Source organism: Mustela nivalis (assembly GCF_964662115.1).
Source record: "Mustela nivalis genome assembly, chromosome: 15".
Lineage (NCBI taxonomy): Eukaryota > Metazoa > Chordata > Mammalia > Carnivora > Mustelidae > Mustela > Mustela nivalis.
The window spans coordinates 18399325-18420265 of NC_139034.1; the positions used below are offsets into that span (position 1 = coordinate 18399325).

The window sequence follows — 20941 nt, forward strand, 5'->3', positions numbered from 1 at the left end:
TTTAATCACAATCCAGTGAAACTTCTCTCGTAAAGTGACCCAGACTTTACTGAATGAGACTTCCCGAGAACACAAATCACTGGGTAGATGTCTCCAAGCAGAATGACAACCTCTAGTAGAGGGTATAGTATTAAATTCAGATTAATGGATTCTTATCATAGGAAGTGGGAAAAAGGCATGTGGAGATAAATTGGTAATTGGAAATATTAAAATTTTATAAACATATAAATATTTGGCCATTCTGAAAAGTTATGGATCTAGATCTTATATTTATCATTTCTTTATCACCACAGTTAAAATACTCATCCCTCAGGATATTTGGGGGTGGGGGAGTGCTCACTATAACCAGCAACAGATATAAGGGGAAGTCTTGAGCTGTAGAAGAACATAAAGTCAGAAAGTACTGGGTTCCATTCCTGGCTCTGATAGTTATTTGGGTTTAATGTGAACAAGTTACTTTAACCTTTCTGGGTCTCAATTTCTTAATCTTTAAAATGGAAATATCAGTGCTACCTACTATTACGAGGTTTCAATGAGACAACTATTTCTTACACTTAGGGTCCAGACAGAACACAAGACTATTTCTTTCTATGATCTGACTACTTCAAACCCATATTCACCCCTTCATCTTTCTAAACTACCGTTATTATTCTATTTCGTTTTTACTCAAAGACCATCAGTAGCATGTCATTATCTATAATGTAAATTTCAAACTCACTGCTGTCTGGCCTCAAGCTTCTTCTTGTATATATACTGTGTATACTTCCGACAAGCCTCTTGTTCACCAGATTTGAATTTACATTTGTAATTACTTAAATTGTACTTTTCAACTCATTCTGCTGTCCTACTTAGAATAACTCACTCTGATATTTGTTCAGAGGAAACACAGCCATGTTCCATGGCTCGGACCCAGTGATCTTATGTCCTTACCTGACTGCCCTGTTGACAATGTCCATTTCTTTTTTTTCTTTTTAAGGTTTTATTTATTTATTTGAGAAAGAAAGACAGAGCACAAGCAGGGGGAGCTGCGGACAGAAGTAGAAGCAGGCTCCCTGTTGAGGAGAGCCGGATGCAGGACTCAATCCCAGGATCCTGGGATCATGACCCAAGCTGAAGGCAGACGCTTAACTAATGGAGCCACCCAGGTGTCCAACAATGTCCTCTCCTTAGCACCTACGTCTGGCAGCCTGTCAGCGAACCATGGACTCCCTAGAATTGTGGACATAAATGACTATTTCTGTGTCTTATCTCACTTAATTGTAATCTCTCTGAGGACAGGGATCATGTTTTATATAATTTTTCACATACATAATATCAGCAAGGATCTTGCACATAATTGACTTTGAATAAATATCTGCTGATCGCTTCTCAGACTTTTGGCTAAGATCATGTGTGAATAAATATCTGTTGAAACACCCACTAGCTTGGATTATCCACTGGCACAGTTGATGCAAAAAAAAAAAAAAAAAAAAAAATCCTGTATTTGTTTCCAAAATATAACCTGTCTAGCAGTGTTAGAGCAGAGGTAGGCTCTCTGTGGATGACAGGCCCTTACTTTCAAAGACACAGGAGAGCAGCAATGTACTTTTCACCACAGGGAGAGAGTTCCATGTTCCTGGATGGCTGGAGCACAGTTAATCAGATTCTAAGGAAGACTCACAGCAACCCGACAGTGCAAAAACTGGTGAAGTCTGAAACCCAGGATTCCCCAGACAGTTAGGTAAGCATCACCTCCGGTAAGAGCAGGCACGGATGCTTTCTGCTACAGAAATAGAAGTTGAAGCAAGGGAAGAACAAAACCCCAGAACAACAACAACAAACCAATAGCAGGAGCTAGAACCAGACTCCTTACATCACGAATTCACCCATCCTGCGCGGAGGCCCTTCTCCGGCCCTACAAACCTCTGTGACACCCGCTTAAAGCACACCCATTAAATAGTGGCATGGGTCATGTTTTAATGTATTGTTATATCCCTGAAACTTAACAGCTCCTGGCACACAGAAGGCACTCCAGAAGTGATGTCGTGAGTGACGGAAGGACTATGTTCCTCCTTGCAAAGGGTAAAGAATGAATGTACTTCATTTTCTGGAAGCCAGTGAGTGGGGTGCAATGAAGCGGGGATTCAATGTTTTGAGTTTAGCAAAATTTAATAAAAACAGAAGATTTTAAAGGCAGTCTTTGAAAAGAAGCCAAGGAGATTCTAGGCTTTGGAGATACCTTGTCCCAGGTACCTGCGCTGCCCCTGTTCTCTAGGCTTTAGAGCAGGCCGCAAACTTAAAAGAGTGGAGTGAAGGTGGGATATTAGGCTTCCTTTGGGCTCATCTTACCAAAGCTTAGGAGAGTAGTTTGAGGGATGTATTCTGAAGTTCCCAACTGACTCCAGTGCTAAGGCAGATGCTTCATTTGGGGAAGTTAGACTTGGAAGACTGACAGTTAGATATGTTTCCATCAACTCATGCCAGAGGGAAAGTTCATAATCTGAATTCATGGGGGTTGGCCTCATTAATTTAAGACTAAAAATATTATCTCTTCTAAACAGAATTTCACAGCTATCTGCTTTCAGAGGTAAAGTCCATTTGGTTAGGAAAATCCTGGCTTAAAATTGCATCGTTTCCAACTGGCCCCTGTTGGACTTTCTCTCCTCTGATGGAAGTGCGGATATTCTAATTTCAGATCCACTATGATTATGGCCCTCCCTTAACTTCCACTTCATGTGATTCTCCAAACCTGGGTATTTTTAATCTTCCCCACAAACGGTCAATCCATGGCATTGGACCATGATGCCGATCCGCAGTGCCTTCTTGTTTCCTTTTTAGACGAAGGCACACTGAGCCCCAGGTAAGCACCTGGCTCCACGCTAAGCACTCCATGTGTGCAACAGCAGTTCACTCCCCAACAACTGCAGGAGGCAGACGTCACTATTATTTTTCCCTCTTTAGGTGAGGAAACAGGCTTACAAAGGCCACGGAATCCGCTCAAGATCAGACCGGGAATCCATGCTTGAACTAGGAACTGAACCCAGGTCCAGAAAACAGTGAAGTTCATGCTTTTGTGCAATGCACATTGCATCTACGACTTTCAGAAAAAGCACAGCCTCCCCGAGCTAAAGAAAAATATGTCTGAAAGATTCTTCCTCTGATAAATCAAGGATCTGAAGACTTCATAACTCCCTTGTCAAATTATTAACATCAATCACAGAACATGGTAATTTATTTAAATGACTGATCATTGAGCACAGCCAGCTATAAACAAAAAATGGGTTCTGCTACGCCGATGGCTGCAGGGAAACTCAGAGCATCACATATCTGTTGGGGGCAGAGCAAATCCAGTCTCAACCCCCCGTGCAAGAAAGAAGTAAACAGAGCCTTAGGGTTCTGCTTTTGTTGAAGTAAGAGATTCTGACAAGCCTCTATGGGCTTGTCACTCCATCAAACAAGCTCTTTGCTTTTCTTCATTTATGTTCCCCCCTACAAATTCCACTTTATTTAAGGCATGCAGCCTTTCCAAATAATAATCAACTATACAGAGTGCTTAACAATTTTCCAAGATCTTCACACCAGCCTTAGCTTAGCAACTGCCGTTTTTCCTAGAATCCACCATCATCAGCAAGCTCAAACATTTAAAACAAAACATAAGACTGATATCGACATTATCAAACAAAGCCCAAACATTTTAAAGAGATATGTTTATGAAGTGTGTGTTCCTTTCACTTTTCAAGCCTTTCCAGACCAGGCTGTGCCAGGTAAGGCAGCAGGAGAGCACAGGGCTCATCTTTTCTTTATCAGATCATCTGGGCACCACAACCTCAGGCTGCTTTCCTCCCCCTCACACTCTGACAATCTGCTGTGATCGCAGCAAGCTCTTCTAGGCCTCTAGCTCTCCAGCTACAACAGGGTAACCTGCCTCAAAGGCTGACTATCCATGTGAAATACCAGTCTTAGGCAGGAAGCCCAATTTATATTGGAAATTCGTAATTCTGAAAGCATAGGATTTATGACACTCAAAGTTGTCAAATCCCTGAGTCTATAGCACAATATCTTTTCACTTTAAAAGGTTTTATTCTGATCATGATTATGGAAAATTACTCACTAAGGGTGAAACAATATTTATTACCTAAGTAAAAATGCAAAGTAAAATTTTGACAACTCAGAAGGAAAGAAAAATACAAGGGAAAACCGGAGTTTGAAATGACCCTGATTAATTATATAGATTCACTCCTAGCACATCAACTACATAAAAAGGAAACATAAAATGAAACTCAGAGCTAGCTGACTTTGTCCATTTGAGAACCAGTTAAAAGTAAGACAAAAACCACAGAGTGGTTCATTATTCACATATCATCGAGGAGTGATATGAATTATTATTCAAGAAAGATGAAGCAAATATGGTGATGCTTTGTGTCCGACTGAGGATAAAGAGCTAGATCTTGCTTTGTGTGGGTCCTGTGTTCAGATCCGTCCAGCCATCCTTATTAGGTATACCCCGACACTGCTAAGTTCCCTAGCATTGGGCATCCTTCCATTCGAAATGATCTCACATCGATTCTTTTTTTCCTTGATAATATTACTCAAAGTAGGAACTAATATGATTCTCGTTTGATAAATGAAGAAACTGAGGCACCAGGAAGTTAAATAAAATCATCCACAGTGACCAGATTAGGATAGAGGTGTCCCGGCTCCCAGGCCTCCTGTCTTCTGGTTCCCGGAGGTTACTGTATAGGTCAAGTTTCTCTTTCTACTGGCAACATCACTATTCCACTTGAGACTCACACTGTTCCTGAGTCTTCAAGATTCATTTATCCCTGCAGAGGCCTTACAGCTACATGTAATTCATGTGTTGGGTTGTTTTATCTCCATGGGTTAGTCCACTTATGCTGGAGAAACAGCACTATCTATGCCATGGATTGTCCTTTGGAAACCCAGTGATTTGAGAAAACCTCAAACCATATGCAACCCAGCACCAAAAAGTTAATATTTTCTCCTTAAAAAATTCCCTCCCCTGAGCATTCATACAACACTGTCAGTTCATCAATCTCTTTATGTAAATAGCAGTCATGCAGCAAGGGAGGAGGTCTGTTTATTATTTTTGATCCTGTTTTGCTTCTGGCAAAATTTCACAAACAGCAGAAGTTGGCAGAACATCGATATTTTCTTCTGACTGGCTACTGTTCTCTAGGTACAAGTGCAGAGCACAACTGCAACTATTCTGCTCCACGGGCCTCGGCTGGGACCGAGGTCACATTGCAACATCTGGGGGGTGGGGGTGGGGCGGGGAATCTCTGTACAGGACTTCTCTCCGGAAACAGAAATCCTGGTTTAATACTCGCTTTCCTTCCACTACAGAACTGCTGGATTTGAGATTTAGGTTCCAGAGAAGAAGACAAGTTTGACCTAACTGCCAGTTTGCTTCTTGTCTGCGAAGCCTCCCTGTTAAGGTTATAGGGGTCACTGAGCTAGGTGGGCCCTAAGAGCTCGGAGAAAACTTGTGGGAGCATGAGCATTCTGCCACCAGCACTTTCTAGGAAGAAAAGCAGCATTTTGCAGGTCTGGGAGTAGGGAAAATGACTTTACCCTGGGGGTGGAGGAATCTGTCCTTTCCCTCTGTTACGCATATTCCTACCTCACCAAGCTAGATTCCTTGCCAAAGGCTGGAATGCTGCTGCCTTGACATTTACTTTGGACACAGCATTCCTGATAAGGTAGTTAGTATATAGAATGGTTGTTCCCAGTTGCTGCTGGTCTTGGAGGCACAGTGAAATCCTCCAACAACCTGTAGGGCGAGTGAGGAAGAGAGGCCAACCAGGCCTAAAATGATGGAAAAAACCAAAAGGAGCAATCTTCTTTGGTTCCAAGTAGACCATGACTACCTATAATTATGAGGGTGATGGGGTTGCACAGTGGTGAATAATGTGGGCTCCTAGGTCATACAGACTTGAGTTCAAAGCCCACCTCTGCCACCTACTTGCTGGGAGACATTGGGAAGGTTATTTAACTCTGTAAGCTTCTGTTTACTCATCTGGAAGATAAACATAGTAAAACCTTGAGCTTCGGGCCTTGCCATATTTATTTTCCAGAGAAGCAGACTAAACTCTCGGGTCTTCATGAAAATGAAATCAAACACCAATATATGTAGTGTTGAAAATGGTCCCTGGTATGTAACAGCGAGCCCTCAAGAGAAGTAGCTATAGGTACAGGGTTGCTATTTTTAAAATGTTGAAAATAGGGGTGCCTGGGTGGCTCAATTAGTTAAGCATCAGCCTTCAGCTCAGGTCATGATCCCAGGATCCTGGGACTGAGCCCCATGTCAGGGAGCCTGCTTCTCCCTCTCCTTCAGCCTGTCCTCCTGCTTGTGTGCTCTCTCTCTCATATAAATAAATAAAATCCTTTAAAAAAAAAAAAAAAGTACATATTTCAAAACCTAAAACGTGTGTTGTAAAATTTATAAAAAGTCCAATCACCATCCCCAGACCCAAATCCTTTCTCCAAATGCACAGAAATGCTTGTAAACTATGTTGACAACTTGCCTCTCCAAGACCAACCCCAACTCTCACTATTCTTTTCACCTGGGTGAGTCAGTGGAAAGGTTCTCCTTGGGCCCAGGGGCAGGACTCCCAGACCCCCAGGCACAGCTGTATGGACTCACGTAGCCTGCAGGAGGCATGACTGACAGTTAATGAGCTGAAAAGAGCCTGTCTCAATGCCGCTGTGTCATTCCTGCATTCTGGAACAAAGCAGTAAGCTTCACAGAACACAAGCTGCCAGTGTCTGGGGTCAGCTCTGATAGAGTAACCACAGGTGGGAGGAGGAGATGAAGTTGACAGGAGAAACGTCAAGTGAACCAGGAACTGGAAAGCCTTCATCAGAAACTGAACTGCAAGCTAGAGGTGAGGAAGTAAACGCACTCTGAGCGGAGGAGGGTAAGGGAAAACCTGGCCTCTGAAACTAGTTAATGTTTAACAAATGCATTGCTCGCTGCCAAGTTTCCTTACTCCATCAAGTGAGTCTCGGCTACTCTAGCCACTCAGGTAAATATGCTGTTCCATGCAACAACCCCAAGCAAAAATCTGTGTCCAAAGGAAGAACTCAGGAAAACAAGACTGGAAACATTTCAAAGTAGGGAAACTTGCATATACATTCATCAGGTGTCTGAAAGAGTCTAGGTGGCAAAACTTGCTAATCTAAGATCATAATACCATTCGACACGAGGGTTCAAAAAGAGAACGCATCTGGAATTGCCCCACAAATCGTCCTACGCCATACAAATCAAGGAGTTACTATTAGAATAGTTTGCAGGGTTTCCAGGATGTCAGATGCAATATTTTATCATACCAAACCAGTCTTTTACGAAGTTTGAGATTAACATTGAAGTTATGCTGTATAAAGCATATACTAACTGATATTTCTGTCTTTGTTGAGGGGCCTCCTACATGGAGTTCCCTAAGACTAGATACATTCCATGCATAAGTAAAGCAAAAAGAATCATGTTGATTTAATCCATTCAACTCTGTAAGAACACATTTCAGCAAAGGCTAATGATCAATACAAATGCAGCCTTTTCTAGCTGAAGAATTCAACAAAGATGAAGATTATTCCTCAATTAAAAGGAATGAAGTCCTAGAGAAAATGGGCAATGGAATTTTCTTAAATAATATGTTTGAATTAGTTTGGGAAAGGGTGCTGAGTTTTTACATTGCTAACTGGGTATTGAAAAGTTTATCTACACGGTACAGCATCTCTTTTCAACTCTTCTACACAAAGACCGTTTAATACGGGAAATTTTCTACAAAATTTCACAACATTCTCGAAGTTAACTTACTGGTTTAGAAAACCACAACAATTCGGGAGGGTGATTCAGATATCACGGTTCACCCATCAGGCACAGAGATCTAACTTGACTACTGGTTGATGATGCTTGCCTCAGGCCTTGCTCTCAGCCCCAACTGGTCACTTCCCTGGCCTTTTCCACTCTGGTTTATTTCTGATGAGATAGACCCCTTCTCCAGCTCTGCTGCCGGCTCTCAGCTTTAGAGTTTCCTACCCAGTGGTTCAAGGAGCCAGAAACGCTTCCTGTCCAGAATGGCCTCTTTTAATTTGCCAGGAGGTGGGATCGACCGGCATTGCTGTTTAACTATGAGCTGAAACTTGGCCTAAACCCATCATTTCAGGTCAGCACCAGGCAACTGAAAGTAACTTCTGTACATTCATTACTTAGTAGACGGATGTGACTAAATAAATGAAGAAAAGGAAACCATCTTTGGGAAAGGCGATACATTTCCTTTGAGCTTAAGATAAAAGGAAAAAAAAAAAACACCCCAAAACCAAACCAAAACAACAACAAAAATAAAAACTCCTTTGTTTTATATTTTGTGAGGCTTTTTGAGGACACCAAAATGTGGCCGTATGTATGCCTGCCTTAGTAAACTTGGTATAAAGTGTATAGTTTGTCCTTGAAGGGCTATATATACCTGGATGTTTGTTTAGTATGCATCTTTTCTCTTATAACAAGCACTTAATATGTGCCAGGCACTGTACTGTGTTTCATTATATTACTGTATTTAATCTTGCAGTAACTCTGAGGTAGTAACAGCAGATGAGACAGAGTACTAATGGGGAGGATGAGGATGTATGGGGAAGGGGTGTTAGCGGAACCTCCTATTCAAAAGCCACCCATGGTTGAAGTGAAGGTGATATGCTTACTTTAAGAGCTTGCTTTACACAACACATGCCTTTACAAAGGTCCCAAACAGTAAGGCATTGCAATGGATTTCATTCTCTGTTTTGGGAAATTCATGGAGGAGGACATGTCTTGTGTCCTTCAAAGCATCTTCAAGAGATTTAAATTCCTCTATTAAGAACTCTAGTCTTATGTAGGGGGAAATGGTTGGAAAACATTATCACTGGAAGTGTGATAATTTATTAACTTATTTTATTAACTTAACTTATTAACTTAATTTATTAACTTATTTCTTTTAGTGACTTTAAACATTACAAATAATACTGGGGTAGTAAAACTCTCAGAGAAAAATATGATGTTAGGACTACTGTACTTTTTCCTAGTGTGTCATTTGGAGAATACCAGTGAATCATGGATGTGCATTGCTGCTGTTCACTGACAGAGGCTGAGTACTAGTCCCAGGTTCTGCCATCCGTATGTGTGATTTTTAAAATTAGCTAGGAAGAGGAGACTTGGAATGCAGAAGAGAAAGTCTTCTTCAGTTCAAAATACTGACAGGTAAATCAGTTGCTTGGGATTGCCTACTTTCATTACAATCTCTCCTCTTTTCCTCTACACTGTTAACCCTTGAATTTTATCAGAGTGTTAGAGAGGCAAGGCAGTGCAAATCACTGGTATCTGCCTCTGTCAAACACTTAAAATTGTCAGGATTCCTACACCTTGTGAAGGAAATTATTTGAGAGTCTACCCAGATTTTTACTGATTTCCTTCTTCTTCTTCTTATTGTTTTTTTTTTTTTTTTTTTTTTAACAGCATTAGCGTGCTCTGTAATTTTCTGATATTTTGCAACTGGTCCCTTTAAATTCCTTTAGATTCTAAATTTAAAAGAGAGAGAGAGAGGGAGGTCAGGTCTTTTCAAACAACAGTATACAGATTGTCATGGTAATCTGTGAGCCTGTCCTGCCCTAGACTGCACTTTCTTTGATTGCTTTGGTCTTGGGTAGCTTTACAACCTGGGGTGCATGCTAGACAGCAAGGCCAATTCCCCATGCATTCTGTTGTAACTTTATTTTACATTTTGTGGATTCTCTCCAAAAGTATCATTCATAACGCAAATGTTAACATGCTCTCTCTTTGACAGCACAAGGAAAAAATACCTTAAGAACATATTTGCAGGCTTCCTGAGAAACTTCTAAGTGGCTTATTCAACTTATTGAAACCAACTTGACCATTTAAAATGACCTAGTACCTATTAATTCACTTTACTCTGTCATACTGACAGAGACTTTATAGTAGCCAAAGATACGTTTGGACCATGAAGTCAGAAATGGACTTGGAGGCACAGCTATCAGTGTCTGAGTCTCAGAGAGTCCACAGCCCATGTCACCGATAACCCAGGAGAATCTGGGCTGAAGAGTTACCTGTTCCTTTCCTTTGGGACAGTGACTCCACTTCTCACCAGTAACGGAATATCCTGAATTAGCTGTCATAATAGCAGACCCCTTTGGAATTTGCCCAGGACTTATCCTGGGTTAGACAAATCCAGAGTCAAAAAAACATAATTTCTTCCTTCTGGCCCACCAGAACCTGTCTTGTGGAGTTATTTGAAGACCAACTGCATTCTTGTTAGAATTATTAACTCAGCCCATACACCTAGTCCTTTGGTTTTCTGCTGGCAAAAGCGCAGGGGCCACCTAATCAGGTTAGAATCTTGTCTTAGTTGTTAATTTTTATAAACAGATGCCCATCCTGTCTTTATCCAGTTGATTTTTAGAATATATGGAGCTGGTCTTACTTGAAAACAAAAAGTACTTGCAATTTACTCTCCAAAATATAACCTCACAAAATATAATTTATTGCCCAATCCACCCAAGAAATACAGTCAAAGAGAATGATCTGAATGAAGCCCAGGCCCTGAACCCTCCTAAATCAGTTTTTCCTTAAATGTGTTCCCCAGGGAAAGTGGTTTTATAAGATGTCACTTCCTGGTATCCGGTGAAAATTGGTTTTATGATGAAATATACCAGTCTAAACAAAGTTAAATGACTTTCTGCAGATTTCTCTGAGACTTTCCTAAGCATGAATTTCCAAAAAGGGAAAGAGGATATAGCATTTCCCAACTTACTTGACCACAGAAACATTTTCCCCCCGAACATCTAACAGGACTAGTCTTCTGTGAAGCCAACTGAGAAACTGTTTCTAGATAGTCTCCATACTATTTAGAATTAAGCCGCGGAACAGAGTGCTCACCTGAACCTCCTTGTTCTGAGCCACTCACCCTAGGCCCATACAGTTTTATTGAATTATCATTTGTTGTTATGCCTCTGGTTCACTGTGGATGCTACAGGAAACTTACAATTCGATTTACCATAGGAATGTTTAATTAGTCTACTACATCTCCTAGCTTTCCCTTTATGAGATTTGTATGAGAAACTGCTCCTCATACATCAAATTCCTGGGAGAAAATTCTCCCAAACATCAGGTCCCAGGAAAAGCTGTGTTAGTAGGCTTTTACCATGGACATGACAAATCTTTCCTGATCATACTCTCCTCTTGGCTTACATCAGGGAAGCTCAGGCTAAATGTATAGCCCACTTTTAGTAATTATTCAGTGCCTTATGTTTCATATTTTTCTGTAATCTCTCTCCCCACCTTTATCATATTAATTAACCTACATTTTTCTTTACATTAGATTTATCTTTTTATAACCTTTTATTGAGTCAAATATTTTTTTATCCAACTACTTCAAACCCTTTAGGTAATGCATGAGAATGTAAATGAAAATATGTTGTCTTTACCCACACCAAAATCATATTCAGACTGCCCCTGAGGAGACAGAATATGATTTTCTCATGATCCTTCAATTCAAACGCCATCTATGCAATTCACGGTCTCCCATTGTCCTGAATCTTCTTCCTTCGACTTGCCAGTGGGTGTTCATACCTCAGGAAACGCAGAGACGAGATGCAGCCTCATGAATGACCTGCCTCCATTAAATCCCAACAGATAAACTGCCTTTTGTATGAAGGTTTACCAAAACCCACTCACCATTTTCTCTCTAAGTTTGCCTGAATCACCAACTGGTGTCACTTAGAAGACTCAGAAACACTGCCCATGATTAGGTGACTAAGGGAATGAGGAACCTTGCTTTATAGCAGTTGACCAGGGTCCAGAATTTACATAGAATTAAAGCGCTGACTTTGGGGAAAAGATGAGAAAAACATGAATCTCTCTTCACTTAAAGTAATGTCACAAAATCCAAATTCGGCAACTGCCTGCATCTGGGATGTGTGTTTATAAAATTAGAGCTAATAAAAGCAGTGACGTGCAGCTTTGGATGTCTCAATTTAGTTAACGTTAAACTCTCAGCTTTTATGTGTGTACAAGCATATCGCTCTTCGCTAATTTATCTCCAGTACTTATTTCTGAACTGCTCACATTTTTAATATTTTCATATGTGATAACTTTAAAAATGTAACTCAGAGTTCACGGACTTAATTCACTGAACAGATTTTCCTTTAACTTTCGGTTACACAGTATCCTTTGTGGACAGGCCCCTTTGGTCACCAGCGGGAAACAGAAAGTGGGCTCTGATTCATAAACTGAATTTCCGACAGTTGTCACTTTTTAAAGAAAGAACTTGAGCAATAGGGGACGGATGGGTTCTCCCCACTTTCGTGTTCCATCTGTCTTTCTGCCAGTGCATCCACGCTCCATTTCTGAAAGTAGTTGGGCAAGAAAGTACTGGACACAGAGAAAGGGTAATTCCCAAAGAATAAATGATTGTTTAATTTCCGTGGACTCTCTCCAGTTGATGGGGGGCCCACCCACCAGGATGAGCAAGGCCACCACTCAGGTCGGGCAAATTCCCAACATGCCATATGACCTGATGGAGTAATGAGAGAGCCAGCACATCACCCATGGCCCAATTCCATTCACTGGGAACATAAGGAAGGCAGTTTATTCTACTATAGTTTAGTTCAGCTCAGGTGCGATCTTTAAAAAGAGTCTCAGATAAAAACTCAATGAAAATGCAAATCCGACTTTCACTAATTCCTCTAGTTGCAAAAATTTTCACTAATTCCTCTAGTTGCCAATATTTTCCACATTCTGTATTTTCTATCAAGAGCAGAAGTCTTTTTTTGTGACAGCAAGTGTGTCGCACACGCACACACACACTCACACAGATGGACATGCTCGGATCCTTACGGTCCCTGCAATAAGCTGGGTATTGCAATAACTCCATTTCACAGGCCTGGACTCTGGCAAAAGAAAGGTTTTTTTTTACAAGTTGCTTGATAATTATGGGTGATAATGACATTTAAATAGTCCACAAGACTGGACATCTTAACATTCCTATTAAATTGATAATAAGAGCGTTAAACAGGTATCAAAGAAACATGTCCAGGTAGATATGAATGGCATAATAAGAAAAATGTAAGAATAGTTTCTCTTTCTGAAAAGAGCACCTGTGATGATGAATCCTAGAATTTTAGAGATGATGGGAACTTCTCGTTTATTTAACCCAAATCCTTTATTTTATAGAAGAAGGAAAGAACGCCCAGAGAAGTTGTGACTTGCCCCAGAGCACACAATTAATTAGTGACAGCTATAGAACTAAAATCTGATTTTCGCCTTACCTTGAATTCCTTGACCAGTTGTAGAAAAATTATAAGCCACTGATTTCTTCCACATTAGAAAGTTGCTCCATTACTTTAGGTTTAAGTTTCTCTGCTTTGCACCCTCTTGTTCAAGGAGTTACTGACTCAACCACAGAGAAGACTTGAGGACCAGAAAAAAACCTGAGAAATCACAGACTGACCATTTCATTTTCTCATCAAGGAGCGAAGGCCCAGTGAGGTTCTGAAATTTGCCACAGTAAAAGCATGCAAGAGTGTCTAATAAGAGCCTGTACCCCGGTCTCCTTTTTTTCTGATTCGGTGAACTTGTCTGTAATGGTGTCTACAACATGCCGTTTTAAGCATTTAAAATAATTTTTAAAAAAATGTTTAATAGGAAGACAAATTCTTTCACAAAGCAAATAATCACATTCACGTATTTGCTTAGATTTGGTCCAAACAGCATGTGTGTGAGTAGAGAGGCTTTCGGCATGGTGCACACGTAGGCAACACCCCAGAGCCATCAAATAATGACATGGGATCCCAATTCTCCCTTCCTGTGACCTAACATGCTCTTCTTCCAGCTCCCCAGCATCCTCCCTCCTACCCACTCCCAAGCGCCTGCTAGTTAGGGACATAAAGACCATTCTTATTTCCATTCTCCATTCTCGCCATACAACAATTTCCCCATTGATTCAGTGAGATTGTGGGGTAGCGATTATGGGCAGTATGACTTATGATAAACTTTCACTTTGCAAAACAGCACGCTATCTTCAAATTCTCTTTTAAATGGACTCTAAACTCCAGAACTATAAAGAAGGCTAGAGAAATGATGCCTGTTGTTTTGGAGCATGCCATAAGATGAGCAAGTTTAGATTCATCCTGGGTTTGAGCAACTAATTCTGATCCTATGCATCATCAAAGATTCCTTTATTTCTCCTCTTTGTTTTTCCTTCTCCTGAGTGTATCCGCCGTTGAATCATGTCCATGCCATTCAATGATTAGCTCACTGCAATGAGGTCAGTGGGGAGCAACTTACTCTTGTTTGCACTCTTCCCAACAGCCAGGAGAGATTATGATCATAAGTAATGCCCCAAATTATATTAATACAATGCTAAATTTTCCTTGAAAGACTGACAGTAATGTAAAGAATTTTGCTGATACTTCTGTCACTTTGATACTGATATGTGAACTACAAAAAATAACGGTTTGATTAATTTAATACACACTTGATAAGCTTCCATTGAATGATTAGTAAAATAACTTGACATCATGTACTCCTGGACACTAAATGTTCAAGGAAGGTAAAATACACAGCGCTTTGCTTCCATCAGTGAAATAAAACCTGACTGGAAATCTCGTCGTGAGTGATTAATTCTGATTCTGTCAAATGGCTCACTGCGGCATCCTAAGTAGAAAAGACTGAAATGTCTTTGGCATATGACAGACTCCAAAATCAATGACAGGTCTAACATTTTAACACTCATTATAAAAACCAAACACAGTTTAGTGTATCAAAGAGCATGGGCTTCAGAGTTATATTCAAACACCAGCTCTTACTACGTAACCTGAGAGAAGTTACTTGACCTCTACGTGCCTCTGTTTTCTCACCCTTAAAATGGGTATAATGATAGTTTGTACTCCTGGGATCTTCTTTTTTTTTTTTAAGAGTAAAATAAATTGAAATATATATATATATATGGCTCTCGGAGCAGTGCTTGAAACATTATAAATGCTCAATCAATATTCTCTACAATGAGTGTGAAGCAATCTAATAACACAGTAAACCCAATAAAATCATTTTGCTTCTGCTTTCATATGGCTTACTGTATGATATCAACAAATGACGAGTTCCCAATCACTGGACTGTTGGAATTCCTTCAAGTCTCCCCATGATCTTCATTATCACTCTTAATTTCTGGCCATTCATTGACTTCAGACATCCCATTGCTCATCACAAAAAGGTGACAATTTTCACATTTTCCATGCAGGCAAATGAAACATAGACTCAGAATATACTTTCAATGATCATGCATGTGTTCATAATTTCAAATCCGCAATAGGAATATAACCTTCATCCCAAAAGAATATCCAGACTCTTAACGAAATCAATTATTATAAACACATTTAAGAAGATCCACAAAGCAATTTCAAACTCTTTCTATATGCAGTGTTTCCAACATGATACACTTTATATGCATGCCAAGGAACATTTACCAAGTATAGATTACAAAATATCATCAAACAGTTATCAAGTGCCTACGTCCATAGTGATGATGGCATCTGGTAAAGTACCATTGTCAGAAATCTCTAGAGCTAAAATGAAGCTGGTTTTTATTCTAAGCCTAAGGTATTTTTAAATCAAGCCACAGGGAAATAATTACTTTTGTTTCTATTCAATCAAGACCTGCACACAGAGTTTATGGAATGACATAATATCCTTCCTGAAATCAGACTGGTATGTAGGACCAGTATCCTTCACACATAACCAGTTCCTGAACCTTTACAAACAAATCCTAATTTCCAAGGAAACAATCTCATCAACTCCTACTCGCGAGAATACATATTGTTCCTTTTGGAAACATTACAATAAGATTTTCACGATTACAAACCCGAACTTCCCTTCTAAAATTCAATATAATCTTAAATTCATTTATATAAGTGGAAATTGTATTTGTATAATGGCTCTAGAAATTCCTGGTAAATTCTGTATCACCAATATAACAATTTAGTTATTTTGTTTGTTTGTTTTAGTCGGGGAGGAGGGTGGCCGTAAACTTTGTAAACTTATTGTAATCATGTGGGTATTATGTGGGTGTCTTTTAAATGAGGACCAGTTAGGGGCTTCCTAGGAATGCTCATTTTCAACCTTCTACAGACCTCCTCTAAGATAAGGAACATGTTTGAACTATTTGGGGAGAATGATGAGTTTTAGTGACATCCAGACTGTTGATCTACTTTACTTTTACTTACTAACTTTTTTTTTTGCAGAGAATAAAAAGGAACATCTAGCAGCTTGTAACCAGTATCCTCTTCTCTCTGCCTCAGGAAACTGGTCCTTCTAAGCACAGATCACAAGCTTTGTTTTGAACTTAACAGATACCTTTATCCTTGACCAGAAAAACAACATCAACAAATCAGAGGCAACTACTGACCTAAACATACAAGCAGAGGATGCGACCCTTGTTGTCAGCCCAATGGCCTGAAGAACAGATTTCTAACTTTCCCTTGTCACTAAGAGTGTTCTGAAGAATCTGGGCAGGGCTCAAGTCAGCCCCTCCTATCCCCCAATTTAATAAACAAATGTCCAAGTTTTAAATGTTAAAGTGTGAGCAACCTTCTGAAAAGCTCCTAAAATACACACTGAGTAAACCTGTCTGGTTTATTGCGTCGGCACGCGCAAATTCTGGAAACAGAGGATACCCCGTCCTACCGTGAAGTTTTCTGTGCACTTTATGTTGAAGTATGTGGCAGCCAAGTGCTGTCACTGCTTAAATCTGCTGCCTGAAGTTCTAAAAGTTACATGCAGCGTGGCATAGAAATCCAATGTATTGTAAAGTGAAAACAACAATGTAACAACAACAACAACAACAAAACTGGGTTAGCACGAAATAGAGACAAAAATCAGAATTCGCAACAGCCTGCCACTACCCGCCACTCACCTTGTTGAATTTTAGTCACTAGCTGCTGGCGTGCTAGAATCCGGCTCATCCTGTAAGGAGAGCGTCTCGCAGTCTGATCAAATCGCAAATACATCTCCTGGCCCTCAGGTGTCATGGAATTGAGATAGTAGCAGCCTGAAGCTGGGGTCCTGGGGCCCTGACTGAACATCTCGGCAGAGTTTCCTTTTGCCACCTCACTCTGCCCTGTGGCTGTTTCCGTCTGTCTCCAGTCTTAGTCAAAGAGCAAGGCACCCAGCCCGGCAGCGCTGCACCGACCAGGCGATTTTTAAAAAGAAAAAGGAGTGCCAAGAGCCACAACTCAAGAATTCCAACCCCCCCGGCCTTCACGTGACCCCGGGCAGCCAATCCGAGGGAGAGAGGAGGACGGGCGCGTACCGAGTCAGCCCCAAGCCCCGAAGCCTGGCCGTTCCAGCCCCTAAGATCCCCCCCGCGGTGCTGAAGGCAAAGGCAAGCATCTGAGATGCGGCAGAGCTGACCAGGCGCTGAGAAGCAGCACTCCCTGAAAGAGTTAAAAAGAGAAGGATAAAAGAAAAGGCAATAGAATTAAAAGTCAGTCCTGGGCATAGATTTCCTTTCCGGCTGTTAAAAGTTAGAGAAAGCACATTTGCATTCTCCGAGGCAGCTGCCTGCCAGGTTTAAAAAAAAAAAAAAAAAAAAAAGGGTGTGATAAACGCCTTAAATGAAAAACTACTTCAAAAAAGCATAAACACCTGAGTATGTTACCACCCTGCATTACAAAGAAATGAATCAAATAAAGCTCTTCCAGGGAAAAATAAACTTTCAAGTGCTTTAACACCCAGAGTACAAACACTCCAGATTCCTGACCTGCAGTGGGGAAGCGGAGAGCTCTTACAGATGACTGGGAGAGGCAAAGGGCAGAAGCAAACATATTGTGAAGTACCTGTTCCCCTGTAATCTTTCTACTTTCCCAATTTTTAATCACCAAGAGACGAAACGGTTATGAAGTACCTTTCCCATTTAAGACACTGCCCTGAATCACTGTAAAGACTCAACTTCATGCAAAGGTACTACGGCCAACTGCTAAGATCAGTAGAGAAGTTATACAAAAGCTTAAGGCTTTCACAAACTTTATGTAAAAGGTACCTCAAAAAAGACACAGAGATAATGTTGGGGGGAGCAATGTAATTTTTGACTCTGGTGATCATAGCAGGACTCATAGAGAAGATATTCTGGTGGGCTTTAAAAAAATGGGTGGGATTCTGACAAGCAGAAGCAGAGGAGGGCTTTGAGGGACGGTCTATGCCCGCCAAGTGTGGAGATCAGGAACCAGAATGCATGTTTAAGGAAACTGTGAATAATTCAGTTTGGCCCGATCTGAGTATCCATATGGGAATAATTAGAATTCCCCCCCCCCAATTTTTCCTCCTTAATATTATTCGATGTGAAGAGAAAAAGTCCATAGAAAACATTATTGAATTCTGAGCCTGGGGCTAAATGAATGAAGTTCTTTGAAAAAGAAGCATATGGCCAAGCTGTTCTTACTTCTGGCTGACTTATTTTGAAACATAGCCTGGCCCACAATTTATAGTCCTCATGATGAAAAGGATTTTGTATCCTATCTCAATTAAAAGTTTAATGAGATATAAACTAGGACCCCAATTCTGGTTACTGTGGCTAACGGTGGTCAGCCCTAACACATTTCCCTATGGGAATTTTTGCTAGCCCGATTCTGACCTGCAGCCCATCTCCCATAACCATCCTACTACATACACGGACAGAGCCTGCAGTAGAATACACTCTCGCTCAGGTCAGTTGTGAGCCTCTTCTGATAACTATGCAAGAGTAGCCAAGTGTCGGGTTTTCGATAGCATCACAGTAGAAAAGGAAAGAAAGATCTCACTGGATTATATTGTTCTCTTTCCATTTTTATTTGGGGTTTGATCAGAATTTTGCCATGCCAAGGCATCTTTTGTGGAAAGTGGTGGGGATCTAAGGTCAAGTGACTAATATGCCAAAAGCCTGGGCATTAATGGTAGACTGGGTTAGCACTACACTTCAACATTAGATGCCTGTAAGGCCCATTCCAAGCCTAGATCCAGCACTAGTTGCCATCTGTTGGAGATGCTAATGTCAGCTACTTTGTGCACATGTTTTTCTTCTGATAGTCCAGCATTAGGGACATCCCTGGCATTAAACAAACATGTATTCAAGCCAGACACCTGGCAGTTTCTACTCTCCCACTAGAAGAGAATGGAAGGAACATGGAGAGAGAAAGAAGACCACGGAACTTAGGAACTTGGGCTATGTTCTAAAAACCATGCAAAAGGAAGGAAAAGGCAGGAAATAATATCTCGTTGTTTGAGGCACCTGGGTGGTTCAGTGGGCTGGGCCTCTGCCTTTGGCTCAGGTCATGATCCCAGGGTCCTGGGATTGAGCCCTGTAGGAGGCTCTCTGCTTAGCGGGGAGCCTGCTTCCCCGTCTCTCTCTGTCTCTCTGCCTACTTGTGATCTCTCTCTCTCTCTGTCAAATAAATAAAATAAAATATCTCATCGTTTTATAGCTGTGAATAATACTTAAAGACTGGCCATGTCCATGTCAACCTGATAGTTCATTAGCGACTTGGCTACATTTTAACCCACTGAGCCACCCAGGTGCCCCGACTTGGCTACATTTTAAAAAATAAATGGAATGACTCTCTCTGAGAAGCACTGCAGTGTATCATGGTCAGTTTGGTATTAAAAAACAAAAATCCTAATGCCTCTGTTCTGCACTAAAAGTCCTAAGGTGTTTTGTTCTGAAACCGTCAATGATTTTGTATCCTTTGACATATATGTAAAGATGCATCCTTTCATATATAGATAAAGAGATGCAACAACAGGAAGCATAGTATTTCATGACAGACTGGCAATGAAGAGCCAGAGTTAAAAGTACATGAAGAAAAAAAAGGGAAATTTCTATTCCCTGATTAAAAGAGGTCAGACAGGGGCGCCTGGGTGGCTCAGTGGGTTAAGCCACTGCCTTCGGCTCAGGTCATGATCCCAGGGTCCTGGGATCGAGTTCCGCATCAGGCTCTCTGCTCAGCAGGGAGCCTGCTTCCTCCTCTCTCTCTCTCTCTGCCTACTTGTGATCTCTCTCTGTCAAATAAATAAATAAAATCTTAAAAAAAAAAAAAAAAAGAAAGAGGTCAGACAACTTAGAACAGAGCCTTATTTTTCTAAACATCAGTATAAGGCTTAATAAGGGGATCTATGAAGGATTATGTAGCAACATTTCTGTCTCCAAGTTTTATTTTATAGTTCAAGTATGCAACTGCTCCCCATGTTTTTGCCAATTCAAATGCCCAAAATACCATATTTAAAGCAGGTAAGTAACACTGCTTTCTTATTAGCATCCTTAATGCCTTCTTTTATGCTAATGAAACCCATGCTCTTTTATGAATTTTTTTTTTTCCATTTTTAGACCTAGTGATCACAAATAAGAATCACTGGAGGGGCAGTTTTGTTCTGTTTGCTGTAAATGTAGAAGCAAGAAACTGCTGACCATCTATCTTCTGGGCTGATAACATCCTCCGTGAATCTAGTTGAGAGAACTCCTCCTTTTCACTGGTGAGTGACTAAGCACTGAAGAAATCAAAGGGAGGGAGGAAGTGCTGAAAACCCAAGTGTATCTTTCAAGATTGATGCTGGATTCCTTCTTTTCTAATCCCTTTAAAAATGAGGAAAATGGATGGCACTAGCTTTTAGTTTTCACCTCTTTTCCTCTTTCCTACTTTGGTCAAGAGCAATCCTCACTCATATTATTTCAGGGATGGGATAAACAGAAAAACACTGGAACCCAAAGAGAGCCATTAACAGAGAAGGGGAAGGGGCATGCATCCAACTCAATTTCGGTTCAGGTTATGATCTTAGGATCTTGTAATCGAGCCCCACATTGGGCTCTCTGTTCAGCGTGGAGCCTGCCTGGGATCTCTCCCTCTCCCTATGCCTTTCTTCTCTCTCTCTCTC

General features: G+C 40.8%; 1 protein-coding gene across 10 annotated transcripts in view; it reads right to left on the reverse strand.

Annotated features, from left to right (window-relative positions):
• STARD13 (StAR related lipid transfer domain containing 13) overlaps positions 1 to 20941 on the reverse strand; it is a 523725-nt gene that overhangs the window by 161482 nt on the left and 341302 nt on the right. The window contains exon 1 of one of the 10 annotated variants that reach the window (XM_082700375.1): positions 16956 to 17365. The exons of 8 other annotated variants lie outside the window; for them this stretch is intronic. In XM_082700375.1, the coding sequence (XP_082556501.1) occupies positions 16956 to 17124 (169 nt within the window). In that variant the 5' untranslated portion in view covers positions 17125 to 17365. Of the gene's footprint in view, positions 1 to 16955; positions 17366 to 20941 lie in introns of those variants that run through there. One more of the 10 variants, XM_082700368.1, reaches the window with a different exon arrangement.